The 12,362-nt window shown below is 49.7% G+C and overlaps 3 protein-coding genes across 9 annotated transcripts in view; 2 read left to right on the top strand and 1 right to left on the bottom strand.

The window, feature by feature from the left end:
- Positions 1 to 1,339, bottom strand: part of TRIP4 (thyroid hormone receptor interactor 4) — a 44,081-nt gene extending 42,742 nt beyond the window's left edge. For 2 of the 3 annotated variants that reach the window (XR_004419220.2, XM_033070995.2), the window contains exons 1-3: positions 1,201 to 1,337; positions 650 to 816; positions 303 to 439 (exon numbers count right to left, since the gene is read on the bottom strand). Coding sequence is in view for 2 of the 3 variants with exons in the window: in XM_033070995.2 (XP_032926886.1) it covers positions 303 to 439; positions 650 to 816; positions 1,201 to 1,286 (390 nt within the window). In the remaining variant the exon portion in view is untranslated. Of the gene's footprint in view, positions 1 to 302; positions 440 to 649; positions 817 to 1,200 lie in introns of all 3 variants that reach the window. The other variant, XM_033070994.2, reaches the window with a different exon arrangement.
- Positions 1,340 to 2,087: 748 nt separating this feature from the next.
- On the top strand, positions 2,088 to 4,261 carry PCLAF (PCNA clamp associated factor). The gene is made up of 4 exons (XM_033070998.2): positions 2,088 to 2,198; positions 2,341 to 2,418; positions 2,604 to 2,745; positions 3,845 to 4,261. The coding sequence occupies exons 1-4, from the start codon at positions 2,153 to 2,155 to the stop codon at positions 3,900 to 3,902; spliced, it is 324 nt and encodes a 107-aa protein (XP_032926889.1). The 5' UTR covers positions 2,088 to 2,152; the 3' UTR covers positions 3,903 to 4,261.
- Positions 4,262 to 10,189: 5,928 nt separating this feature from the next.
- CSNK1G1 (casein kinase 1 gamma 1) overlaps positions 10,190 to 12,362 on the top strand; it is a 108,491-nt gene continuing 106,318 nt past the window's right edge. For 3 of the 5 annotated variants that reach the window (XM_033070641.2, XM_033070645.2, XM_033070643.2), the window contains exon 1: positions 10,190 to 10,247. The gene's annotated coding sequence lies outside the window, so the exon portion shown is untranslated. Of the gene's footprint in view, positions 10,248 to 10,701; positions 10,721 to 12,362 lie in introns of those variants that run through there. The other 2 variants (XM_033070642.2, XM_033070644.2) reach the window with 1 other exon arrangement.

The following is a 12,362-nucleotide window of genomic DNA, read 5'->3' on the forward strand; positions in this document are numbered from 1 at the left end:
AAGGCTGAGGGCCCTCAGCTCCCTCAGCCACTCCTGGTGCTCCAGCCTCTTCCCCAGCTCTGCTCCCTTCTCTGGAAATACTCCAGCACTTCACTGTGTTTCTTGTGAGGGACCCAAAACTCACCCCAGGATTTGAGGTGTGGCCTCAGCAGTGCCCACTGGGCATCCTAGTCTGACATGTCCCAGACACTCATATCCACTTTCCAATCATTTAGCAGTGTCTGACACACTCTTTCCCCAGATTCCAGGCTCCAAGCCTTTCCAATAACTCCCAGCCTTCCTGGCATAGCCCCCACACTCACCTTGGCCAGGTCCAGTGGGGTTTTCACCTCCTCCCCATGAGCACTGGGCTCGGTATATGCCAGCGTCTCCTGCTTGTTCCGCCCTTTGCGTTTCCCCTTCTTCCCTTGGTCCCCAGCCCGCGGCACCTCTGAAGCCTCTGGAAGTGTGAGCAAGCACAGGGAGAGGCTGGGTAAGGGCCAGCAGGAAAAAGATGACCCTAGACTCTACTTCATGACTGAAAATGGGCTTTAAGCTGTTCCAACAATCAGGAATGGGACCAGTATCCATACAGGGATTCATGGCACGGAATTGTTTGTAACCACAATAACCAAGCTTGTTTGAGAGTTTCCTGCTCTGCACCACTCACCATCCTTTTTCCAATAGGCTGGGAAAGGCTCAGAGGCCAGCTGGGCAGATTTCCTCCACCTGGTCAGCAGTTCTTCCACAAACCAGCTCTTCTTCCCGTCGGTGCCCTGAACAAGGTCAACAACGTACTCCCGGATCTCATCCTCGTTTGTGATTGACAAGATGTACCTACAAGGGGCGGGGGTGGATAAAAATGGGTGAAAGGGTGGATGTTCCGAGGTCTAATCCAGTGATCCCATCGCAGGGGTATGACAGTTTTTTCTTTTCAGAAAAGGTTTCTGTGGAGATCGTAGTAAGGCCATGGCTAGGACGTGGAACGATATGATCTTTAAGACTACTCCCAACTAAGAGCATTTACGATTCTACAACCCCACACCGCCCCCCTCGTCGTCGTCCCCCGTCCCGCCACTTCCCCTCCCCAAATCTCCACCGGAGCGACAACCCCGGGCAGATTGCCGACAGCTGCTCTAACACACCCTGTTTCCTCCGTGCTGGACCCAGGAGCCCCTCTCAGAAGGCAGGAGGGCCCCGCCCGGCCCCGACCTCGCTCACCTTACCACCTCCTCGCCCACGTCCAGCCCGAAGTCCCCGCGCAGGTGTTGGACGCACCAGGCCAGGAGCTCGCTGGGCGCCGCCATCTTCCGCGGGGGGCGGGAAACGGCGCCGCACCGGCCGGGAGCCTCCCCTTCCCTTCCCCCCGGGAACGCGGCCCGCAGCCACCGTTCCGGGACCGGTTCGTAGTGTCAGGAAAATTAATCCACAAACACCAGAGGTTTATGTCCAAAAAGGAGGCAGAGGAGTCCTTTTACTTTATTCGAATAAAGGGAGAGGCCATGGGGCATTCCCCTGGGGTAGCTCAGATTTTTGGAGGACGCAGCCTCCTTTTCATCCTAATTGCCCACATTTCCCTCTCTCTTTCCCCATGGCTGAGGTACTTGAGAGGCACAGACTTCCCAGAACTCCTGATACCTGAGATTCCACTCTAATGTACAATCCTCCCTTTCCATTTTTAATTCTGATGGAATTTATGGTTTTCCCCCATTGTTTCTTTCATCTTTCAATATCCAATTTCATTTATCAGTAAACCTACAGTTTGTTTGTAAAGGCAAATATCTTTTTTTCCATTCGTCAATCAGTGGAATCCGTCCCATTGTTTCTTTTCTCTCTCAGTGCTGATTTTATCCACCAGCAGACCCACAGCTTGCTTGTAAAGACAAATCCGTCATTCCTCTCAACAGAGTCCGGGAATAGTTTGGGTTGGAAGGACCCGTAAATCCCACCCCATTCCAAGCCCCGTTCAGCGTGGCCTTGAACACTTCCAGACACAGAGCAACCACAGACGTTCTGCGTCAATGCCTCAGCCCCGTCACAACGAGTTTCTTCCCCGTACCCTGAGCTGAGAGGAGCGGGAAGCAGAGCGGGAAGCAGAGCGGCCGGGGGCGGCCCTGCGCTCCATTGGCGGCTGCGGCGCTGCCGGGGCGGGGCCGGGCCGGGCCAGGCCGTGATGGCGCGGACCAAGCTGGACCAGCGTGGAGGGGCTTTCCGCAAGGGTGAGGGGCCGCGGGGATGGGGGGAGCGGTGTGCAGTGGGAATGGAGTGGAATGGAATGGGATGGAACAAGACGAGGCAGGCAGGGTTGAGCCGGGTTCCGAGTGCCGCCGCTGAGCCCACGCTGTCCCCCTTTTCCCGCAGTTTTAGTCGCCAGGGCTCCCCGGAAGGCGCTGGGCTCCAGCAGCATCAACGCGGGGCCGTCGCTGCTCAGCAAGAGAGGTGAGCGCGGCGGGCTAGGCCTTTTCCTTTTTCCTTTTCTTTTTCCTTTTCCATTTTCCTTTTTCCCTTTTCCTTTCTCCTCTCCTCTCCTCTCCTTCATTTCATCCCTCTCTTTTTTCTTCCTTTCTTCTTTTCCTCCTTCCTTCCCTCCTCCCGCCCCAGGACTGACGTTGCACTCCCCGAAGGTGGCAAGGGCCCTGTGCGGCTGAACCGGGTCTGTGTGAGGCCATTGCCCGCCTGGCAGAAGGGCATCAGCGACTTCCTGAAGCTCCCATCCAAGGAGAACCGGGTACCCGATGGAGCCACGCCTGGCACCAGCAGCATGGAGTAGGTGTTGGGGCACTGGGAGGCATAAGTTAGGGGAAGCAAGTTGTGGTTATTTTTTCTCCATGACTGTGAAACTCTAGTTCGTCTTTGAAGGAGAAGGTGACTGCTGACAAGTTGACAGTGTGTCTCCTGACTCTGTATCCTCATGGAAATGATGTTTCTCAGCAAAGTCTGCTAAGTTTTCAGGGACCTCATCGAGGTTCTGAAAATGGGTGGAGTAAACTGGTAGTTGAGGCAAGTTCTCGCTGCTTAGACATAACTTTGCCACCAGAGTGAAGATTTAGAAAAGCTGAGGAGAACACTAACAACTTACATGTGCCAGGAATTGAATGGGTTTTCCAAATTGAAACCTCAGAGTTTAACCTGTAGGCTGCACTACTGACTAAAAGGAAGCAGTAAAATACTGTCTTACCAACACTCTGTTTTCCATAGAGAATTTTGGGTTGAATCTCCATTTTTCGACCAAATATAAGTATTCTCAAACTGCCGGGGGAAGCCCATAAGAATCAGCCCCAAACTGTCCTGTAGGACAAGCAGACAAAGACTTTTAAGTGCATCCCACCTGTTGGTGAAACAGAAAATGCTGTAGCACAAGAGAACTTTCATCCCTTTAATCTGGAGTTTGTTGGGCCGAGTGAGAATAAGGTGGTGAGAAGAAAACACAGAGCTTCCCCATCCAAAGGAGTTTGCAGCTTCCCAGTGTGTTCTGGAAGAAGCAAGAACTGTACTCATTCAACTGCATAAGCTTTTTGTTCCATGAGTTAGTCAGGTGGAAACTCCGGTGTGAGATGGGAGTTATGCAGCTTCCAAAGAAAAGTGTGGAATCTGCGTGTGTTCCTTGAGGTCCAGGACATGCAGGGACCATCCAGGGATGTCAGTGTGGAATGTTATATTTCTGGTTTGGAAGGAATATCTCTGCAGCTGCATCTGAGCTTGGAGCACTCAGGATAAAGTAAGCCTGTGTCAGTCCTGATGCTTCAAGTGCTATCTGAGGCTAACTAAGTCATGTGGGTCACATGGGCTTTGGGAAAAGGTTTTTGTTAGCCTTTCAAACCAGAGCTGGTTTCTGCTAATGCTTCTGAAATAATGCTCCTTACAGAGCTCAGCCCCTACCACTGGATCCTGCCGAAGATGGAGAGTGCTTGGAGGAAGAGTAGATGTCATCTGACCTTGATTTTAATGTTAAAACGCTCCTTCTACTTGAGCTGGGTTTTGTGCATTTGTATAGTTTTTTACAATTTTTATGGCTTCCTTTCAGTTAATGTACAAGACTAAAAGTCTGAGAGATAGCACTGGAGCAATGAATTATTTTTTACTGTTTGGCACTTAATGTTCATTGTAAACCACTAGTTTAGTTTTTATCTTGGTTTGCTTGAGTTCCTCCAGCATGTTGGGCAGCTTTTGTCTTTCATCTTCTGACTGCCCTGTGCTTGTCCAAGACTTACGTGATCGTGGTTGTTGTGTTTCTGAAAAGGAGATCCTCATTTTTTTAATAAACTGAAGCCTTCTGATCACACACCTGTGTTGTGTCTTGTTGTGTCTTGTAGTAAAAAATGTTAATGAAAATTTCTTTAAGATGGGAAACTGGATTTAGAAAGAGACTGGAGAGGTGTGTGGGCAGCTGAAACTTGCTCTGATTAGAGGTGAAGTTTATTTAAAACAAACTGGTTTTTCTAAAGAATCAGAACGCTGAAAGCTGGGAGAGCAATAAGTAGCTAAAACTACAGAAAACTTCTTATTGTGGCTGTTATAATGTTGCCACATAACTTTTGGGGTAATTAGTAGGAAAAAAGCAAGTGGGGCCTTGTGACAGATCTTGATGTCAGGGGTTCTGCTTTTGCTCTTCCTCAGAAACTCCCTGAAATATCAGAGTATTGTTGAGCAGATGAAAAGGGGAGTTTAGGAGGAGACTAAGAGAGTTTAGTGGCAGCTGTCATAGGTCAGCCTGATGGGGAAAGTGGTGAATGCTGTAAAAACCTCTTCCTAAGAAGTGTATTGATAAAAAGGAGAGTTGTTACAGAAAAGCAGTTCAAGTTGGAATGAAAAGTAACAATTTGCTTTCTCCTTAAAAGAAATTTTTAAAAGATTTTGTAAATTAAGGGGAAAAATCTGAACAAAGACTTCTTTGCCCTGACATCACACAAGACATCATCACAGTGACAGTTCCCATGGTGGCACTATTGGCAACTGTTTCCTGTCCCTTTTACCTGCCAAACCAGCGTATCCTCAGTTCTCTGTTTCTCCCCTAAAAATGCCTTGGGAGACAGTAAACCTCTGGGCTCTGATCAGATCTGCTCATCATCTGCATCCCTTCAGCTGTTCTCCATGACCAGCTGCTCCATGAGGGCTGTGCAGCTGCCAGGTGGGAAGGGGGCAAGGATGAGGAGCTGCTCATCAAGGAGCAATGGCTCATGGAGACCTGAATCACAGATACCAGAATGGTTTGGCTTGGAAGGGGCCTCAAAGTTCATCTCATTTCATCCCCTGCCATGGGCAGGGACACCTTCCACTAGCCCAGAGGGTGCTCCAAGCCCTCTCCAACCTAGCCCTTGCACACTTCCAGGCATGGGGCAGCCACAGCTTCTCTGGGAAACCTGTGCCAGGGCCTCACCACCCTCACAGGGAAAAATTCTTTCCCAATATCCCATCTAACCCTCGCTTCTGGTAATGGGAAGCTATTCCCCCTCCTCCTGGCACTCCAGGCCCTTGTAAATAGTCCCTCTCCATGTTTCTTGCTGGCTCCTTCAGGCACTGAAGGCCACAGCTGGGTGACCCTGAAGCTTCTCTTCTCAGGCTGAACAATTCCAATTCTCCCAGTTTTTTATCCCAGCAGAGCTGTTCTGTTCTCTGAACATACTGGTGCCTCCTCTGGACTCACTTCCACAGAGTCCATGTCAGCTCCATGTCCTTCCTGTGCCGGTTGCTCTCACACATCGTTAAACAGATAAAATCTGATGGAGCTGGAACACACGAGGCTGTGGAGGGATGTGAGGTGCACAGAAGGAGCTTGGGATCAAATATGTGCCTCTATAGTACACACTCACCCTGCTGGGAACCTCAGGAAAAAGCAACACTTGGTATTAAGGAACAACTAAACTGCTTTTGCCTCTAATAAATAAATATGCTCCCTCCGCACAAATAAAATCCAAATGTTTATATCAGGACCTGCAGTCTTAAGGCTGAGTTTTTAATAGGAACAAAATGCAGAAGAAGGTGTTTACTTGGCTGCTTTCCTGGCCCAATGGGAATACAGGATGTTGACCTTCAACCCATGCTCCCTGGGGCTGGAGCTGATTTAGCTCCAGCTGTGCCCCTGCTGCTAATCTCTGAGTGTACAGGGAAACAGGAAATAGCACCCAGCTCTTCTGAAAATGAGGGAAAAATTCAGAAAGGGAGAGTGCTAAAGCTCAGGAGCTTCACACAACCCAAAATAAAATTTATAGTTAAGACCACACTTGTAGGAGGTTTCCATGTCCAAAATCTTGCCTGGTTGTTTTTTGGAATTTTTTTTTCCCAGCTATTGTTGTTCCAATAAAAATCTCCATAAAATGGCACTGTGTGGGTCTTAGAATGCTGAGAGAGCTGCATCTGTGCTGACACCTGTGCTGAAGGATTTCCATCAATCTCAAGAAGTACTTCAGTCCAGCAATATTATTAATAGTGAAGTTTAATGTGGTAAAGAGGGGTCATGCACAGTGCTGAAAATTAATTTTCAGATAAATTGTCTGTATCACTGTACTGGGTGTAATATTGCAGCAACTAACAGGTCTTCCCTGTGAAAGGGGATTTCTACAGTCTTAGGGCAAGAGGTATTGACCAGAGAACCTCCTTAGGGGAACAATCAGCTGGAAATCCAGCCACTATTACTTTTATATCTTCAGAGTACGTAGTTTTCACTTCTGAGGTAATTTCTTGTAATTTTAAGGAATTATTCTATAATGACGATATTTTGGTTAAATCCATATGAACGCTACAACTCATTGACAGCCCCTTTCAGTGCCTAAAGGGGCACCAAGAGAGCTGGAGAGGGACTTGGGACAAGAGCCTGGAGAGACAGGATCAGGGAGAGGCAGGGGGTTGGGGGGAATGGCTTCCCAGTTCTTTCCTGTGAGGGTGGTGAGGCTCTGGCACAGGTTGCCCAGAGAAGCTGTGGCTGCCCCATCCTTGCAAGTATCCAAGGCCAAGTTTGATGGGGCTTAGAGCCCCCTAGGAGAGTGGAAAGTGTTCCTGCCCTTGGCAGGGGGTGGATTGAGAGGAATTTAAAGATGTTGTCCAACCGAATCCTGCCTGTGATTCCAACACTTTTAAACACCAGTACCCTAGGCTGACCATAGATGTCAGCAGCATCTTCAGCTACAAATGCTGGGCTGTGCCAGGGACCAGACAAGGCACCTTCTGCTTTGGACCAGTTTATTTAGGAAACATGAAGAGAATATATAAATCTATGGATGAGAGACTGGAATTGCTCATTTCCTGAGTCTGTAAGGAAAGGAAATGGCTTCAGCAAATGACCCACTGTCTCACTGACTGAATCCCCGGGGCTTCCTCAAACCCAGCAGTGCTGGGTACCCACTCAGGGATGGGTAGTGAGGGCAACCCACTCCCCCCCAGCAGATTTAATTTCTATCCCAACATGTGGAATTTTCTTCCAATAGTCCAAATTATTTATCTAACCCCTGACCTTGAGAATACCACAGCCCTGACAGCACTAATGAGCAATAAACTGTTCTCAGCTGAGGCTGCTATTCATGCCTGAAGGTCCAAGGGCTCCTTTTGACCCAGGCTAGGGCAGCCACACACCCAGGGGATGCTGGATGTACCTACATCACAAATGAGACCTCAGGGGTTCACTGCTGGCACAACTGGGCATGTGTTTCGGCAGGAGCTCTTGGATGCTCCAAAAGCAGCTGCAAAGTGAGCAAAGAAAGTGTTTAAGAGAGGAGATGGAAGTGTTTAAGAAATAAGAATTCCTGAGGGCCTAATATATTGAATTTTAAATCTTATGAGGCAAAATGCTCTTTGGGCAAGAGAGAATGATGCAGCAGACGCCATCCTATCTCACCCCATAGCCTAAAGCCTTTCCTTCTTCTCATAGGGATAATTACAAATTGCTGCTTTTCCTGGCAGACCCCTTCTCCCCTCATGTCCAAAACAGGACAGACGGCACATTTCTGTTGGATTTAATGGAAGGAAGGCTCTCCTGCTGCTGTCCTGCAGCCAGGGCTGCACAGAGGGGAACTGGTCAGTGGGGATAGCAGATGTCTGGGCCATGAGGACGCAGACAGAGGGCAGGGGAAAAGGGTCATCAGTTGGTGGGCTGCTGACCTCTTACCCCATCATGGGAAATCCAGTGCCTCATCCCCAGATGAGGGAGTTTCATATTTTTTTCTGATTTTCAAGGCTTTTTCAAAAAAAATAATCTGTTACCTGACCATGTCCAATTTATAGCCATGATTGCTGCATTCACAGTCTTTGGAGTGCAGCCTCCCTGCTGTGGCCACTGCGGAGTTCAGGTGTTGCCTCCTTAAGGGAGACACATTTGACTCCTACAGCACTACTAATTTTGGTACATTCCAAAGCTGTTCATGTATATTCCTGCTCCAGACTGAGTGGTTACAGTGCTGTTTCTGTTGGAAGAAGGAAGGGTGAGACCTTGGTACTTTCTTGCTCTGAGTAGTTGCTCGTCTGCTCTCACCTCTCTGCCAAAACATGCACTTTTAAGCTTTTATTTCCTTTGACTATTTTTTTTCCCCCTTCGGACATTACTCAGAAGGATCTGAGGTCTGTCTGCAGGGTCCTCCCTGCCCATGCTGGCGTGTGGGGTGGTGCCTCCCTGTGCCTGATGTTCAACAGGAGCTTCATTGTCCTTCCCACTGCTCTGGACAAAGGGGAATTGTCCTGCCCACCAGCTCCAGTCGCCCTGCGGCCATGAGCCGCTTCATCCCAACCGGAGATGCAAGAAGAAAAGCAGGATGTTTCCTTTCTGTTCATAATAAGGTGCTTGGGAATTGGGCTGGAATCTCACCTGTCAGGGTTGAGGATGAGGGGTGCGCCTCACCCACCCCAAACATTTTTGGGTCAGCTTTGACCCCCCCTTCATTCAACACACAGGCTGGTGTTCAGATAAATTCCCAAGAGATTATCACAGGATTAATGAGAATCCACGTGTTTAATAGGACTTGGTAAAAGAACTACTTGAACTAAAATTGATGCTAAATAATTTTTCAGAATTAAGATGCTCCTTGGGAGTGCCCAGATGGGAACTACATTGCCAAAGTGCCTCTCCCTTTCATCAAAGATATTGTCAATATTGTGATATCCACATTATTATTATTTTCCACAGATAATAGCACAAAGAAAAAGCAAAATTAACTCATTGTGGAGCAGAGGCTTAGGGTAGGGTGTGAAAGGATGCTGCCAGGATAGGCTTTTCAGGTGGCTGAATTGAGACATTCTACTTTTGATACTGACAACTTAAAAGGTTTAATAAGAAGCATTAAGCTGTTATTAAACCTATACAGAGTCAGCCGAGTGCATATACCTCTAAAAAGAGAAAGGAAAAACCTAAAGTGAAATGTTCATTTTTTTATTAGAACTGGGCTTTGTTTTCAGGTTAATTACCACATCAGGGAAAAAAACTCCAACTTCAGCCTCAGGATTACAAGGTAGGAGGGGAAATAAATAATTTTTAATGCCTGAATTCTGGATCTGAGCACATTTTCCAAATAAACCAGTGGTTCATCCTTGGTGGGGCCCATATGCTGGCTAGCTGTTATGTATGTGGCTGGATAATGGGATTGTCCCCAGGCTGGAGGCCTGCACACAAGGGAGGAAGGTTTTCCTCATGGTATTTTTAACCATTTTCAAGGAATGAGCAACCTAGTTGAGTGGAAGGTGTCACTGCCCATGGCAGGGAGGGAACGAGATGGTCTTCAAGGGCCCTTCCAACCCAAAGCAAGCCGGAATTCTGTGATTCTATGAATACGTCAGTTTAAAACATCCATCTGGAAAATGCCAAGTTCTTTACCAGAATCAGCCTGGGAGCATCCAGGTGAAAACGCTAGTGGGTTTCTGCTCCTCTTCCATAGAATCAAGGAATGGTTGGGTTGGAAGCGACCACTCCAGTGGGTGCTGAGCCCCGGAAGATGCCGAGTCCCAAGGGAGTGCCAAGCTGAGCCGATACTGAGCCTCGGCGGGTGCTGAGCCCCGCCGGGAGCGGAGCCTCCGTGGCCGCTGTCCCACCGCTCTTCCCGCCCGCTGTTTCCTCCTGGCAACGCCACGCGGTTTCCAGGGCCCGCGATGCCCCGGAAGCGGCGCGGGCGCGGAGCGGCCATAGGGCGGAGCCGCGCGGGGCGGTGCCGGCGCTGAGCGCTGCCGGGTCGGGCTGTGGCCGTCGAGTGCCGTGAGGGAGGAGCTGCGGTGGGCGCGGGGAGAGCAGCGGCGGCTCTGGCCCGGCCCAGCCCGGCCCGGCCCGCCCGGGGAGCGCGACGCCGGCGGAGCAGGTACGGCGGCGGGGCGCGGGTGGCGGGGCCTGGGCGGGGGGCGGTTCTCGCGGCCCGCCCGCGGCGGAGGCTCCGCCGGGCTCGGCGCTCCAGCGCTGCCGGTGCGGCGGGAACGGCTCCGGCCGGGCGGGCGGAGCAGCCGCCGAGGGGCGGCCCGAGGGACCCCGCGGGGGGCGGCGGCCGCCGGGGGTCGCAGCTTCCCCCGAGGTGTGGGCGAAGGGAACCGGGGCGGATTTGGGCTGCGGGGCTGGGGCTGCCCGGCCCGGCGGATTTGAGTCGGGGGAACGCGGCAGCCCGAGCTGAGGGGCTGTCCCGGGAGTGCGGGGCAGGGACCTGCTGAGGAAGGAGCTGGAGGTGCCTTGGAGCTGCTGAACCTGGTGGTGTTTCCAGTCTAAGGACGCGAAATGCTCTCTGGAGGTGTATCAGCAATTTATTTGTGTGAAGAAGTTGTATGTCCCCTCTACGTGTGGAAGGTATTTCCTTATACTGTTTGGCACAGAGTGGAACTCTACGGGTTGGGGTTTGTTGTCTTGTCCAAATCATGGAATCGGGATGGTTTGGGTTGGAATGATCTTAAAGGTCATTTCATTCCACCCCCTGCCATGGGCAGGGACACCTTTCACCAGACCTGCTCCAAACCACGTCCAAGTCGCCCTTGGACACTTCCAGGGATGGGGCAGCCTGAACTGCCTCAGCAGAGTGGCACCTTCCTTTCCAAATGTTTCACTGCTACTAGCAGTCCCCTTTGGCCTTTCTCGACAGTGACTTCTCTGTTCGTGGGAAGTCTTCTGAGCAGAGTCCAAGCTCTGTTGAGCTGCCTTCCGTGCCTGACTGTATGGTATTTCTCATTTCTGGGCTCACCATGACCTGCCTCAAGTCCCACTGTCATGGGTGTGACCTCAGACTCGACTTTTGATTTTTTTTACTAGTGACCTAATAGTCCCCAAGTTTTTCAGGACTTGCCTTTTCCTTTTCTCAGCTCCTCAGCTGCCAGCTGTGACTTACCCATATAATCCATCTCTACATCCCTGGTTCAGGGCTGTGTTGGTAACTCAGTCTTTGTTAGGAGACGATGATGGGTGAACTGGGACTCATGAGCTTTGTTCCTGTTGAGAAGCTCTTATTAAATATTAGCAGCATTTTCCCAAGACACATTTAAAAAAAAAAAAAACCAACAAAGAGTACCTTTGAGTTATGAGTTTGCAGAGATTCAGGCTGCAAAATTCCTCAATGCCTGCCAGCGGCTCAAGTTTTGAAAGTGCCACCTGGGTGGTGAAGTGTTACTGATGAGAGAATTTGGGTTTCATGACATTGCTGTTGTGGAGAGATGTGCACACTGGTTATTTCCACGTAAGCTGGGCTCACGCTGGAGCTCTTGGGAGTCAGGGATGAGCTGGGGATTCTGCCAATGATAAATACCAGCAGGAGTTCTTGTTCAGGGAAGGTCACTGCTGGCAAGGTGTGACCAAATAAGAAAAGAATTTAAATATCATGGTGTGTAATAAAAAAAAAATCATTATTAGTAAAAAAAATGCAGATGTACTTAGGAAGAGTGGAGGATGCAGGTGAGAGCTGCCAGGGAAATCTCAGTTTCAGTGTTGGCTGCCAGTGTAGCAGCACCCTGGTACCACTGATATTCCAGGCTTTTGGCAAAAATCTTGCCGACTCCAGTGAAATTTTAGACTATTAACTTGATAAAATCAGGGCTTTATGCTTCTACCCTGCATAGGCACCTAAGCTTTTTTCAGATACAAGTATTTCTTTAAACAGTTCCTGCCCTGAAATCACTTTTTCTGGACTTGACTGGTGCCTTTTTTATTCTTTAAGAACTGCTGGGTGGTAAGCAAGTGGAGTCTCATCTCTCTGCTTTCCTCTGCAAGTCTATAACTGTGTGTTTTCAACTGTCCTCACAAGTTTGGGCCGACTGGGGCTCCTTGCTGTGTTTTCTGGATGTGAAGGCTGGAAACCCACACCAGGTTCTCACAATAAGTTCATCTGTGGCTCGTACATACCTGCCTGTGTTTATGCCAGAGTTGCTTCCTATAAATCAGCTCTTCTCTCTGTTGGTGCTTTCAGAAAGCTTGTCCCAGCTGTTGGCTCCTTATTTTCAAACCA

Source organism: Catharus ustulatus, chromosome 12 (assembly GCF_009819885.2).
Source record: "Catharus ustulatus isolate bCatUst1 chromosome 12, bCatUst1.pri.v2, whole genome shotgun sequence".
NCBI lineage: Eukaryota > Metazoa > Chordata > Aves > Passeriformes > Turdidae > Catharus > Catharus ustulatus.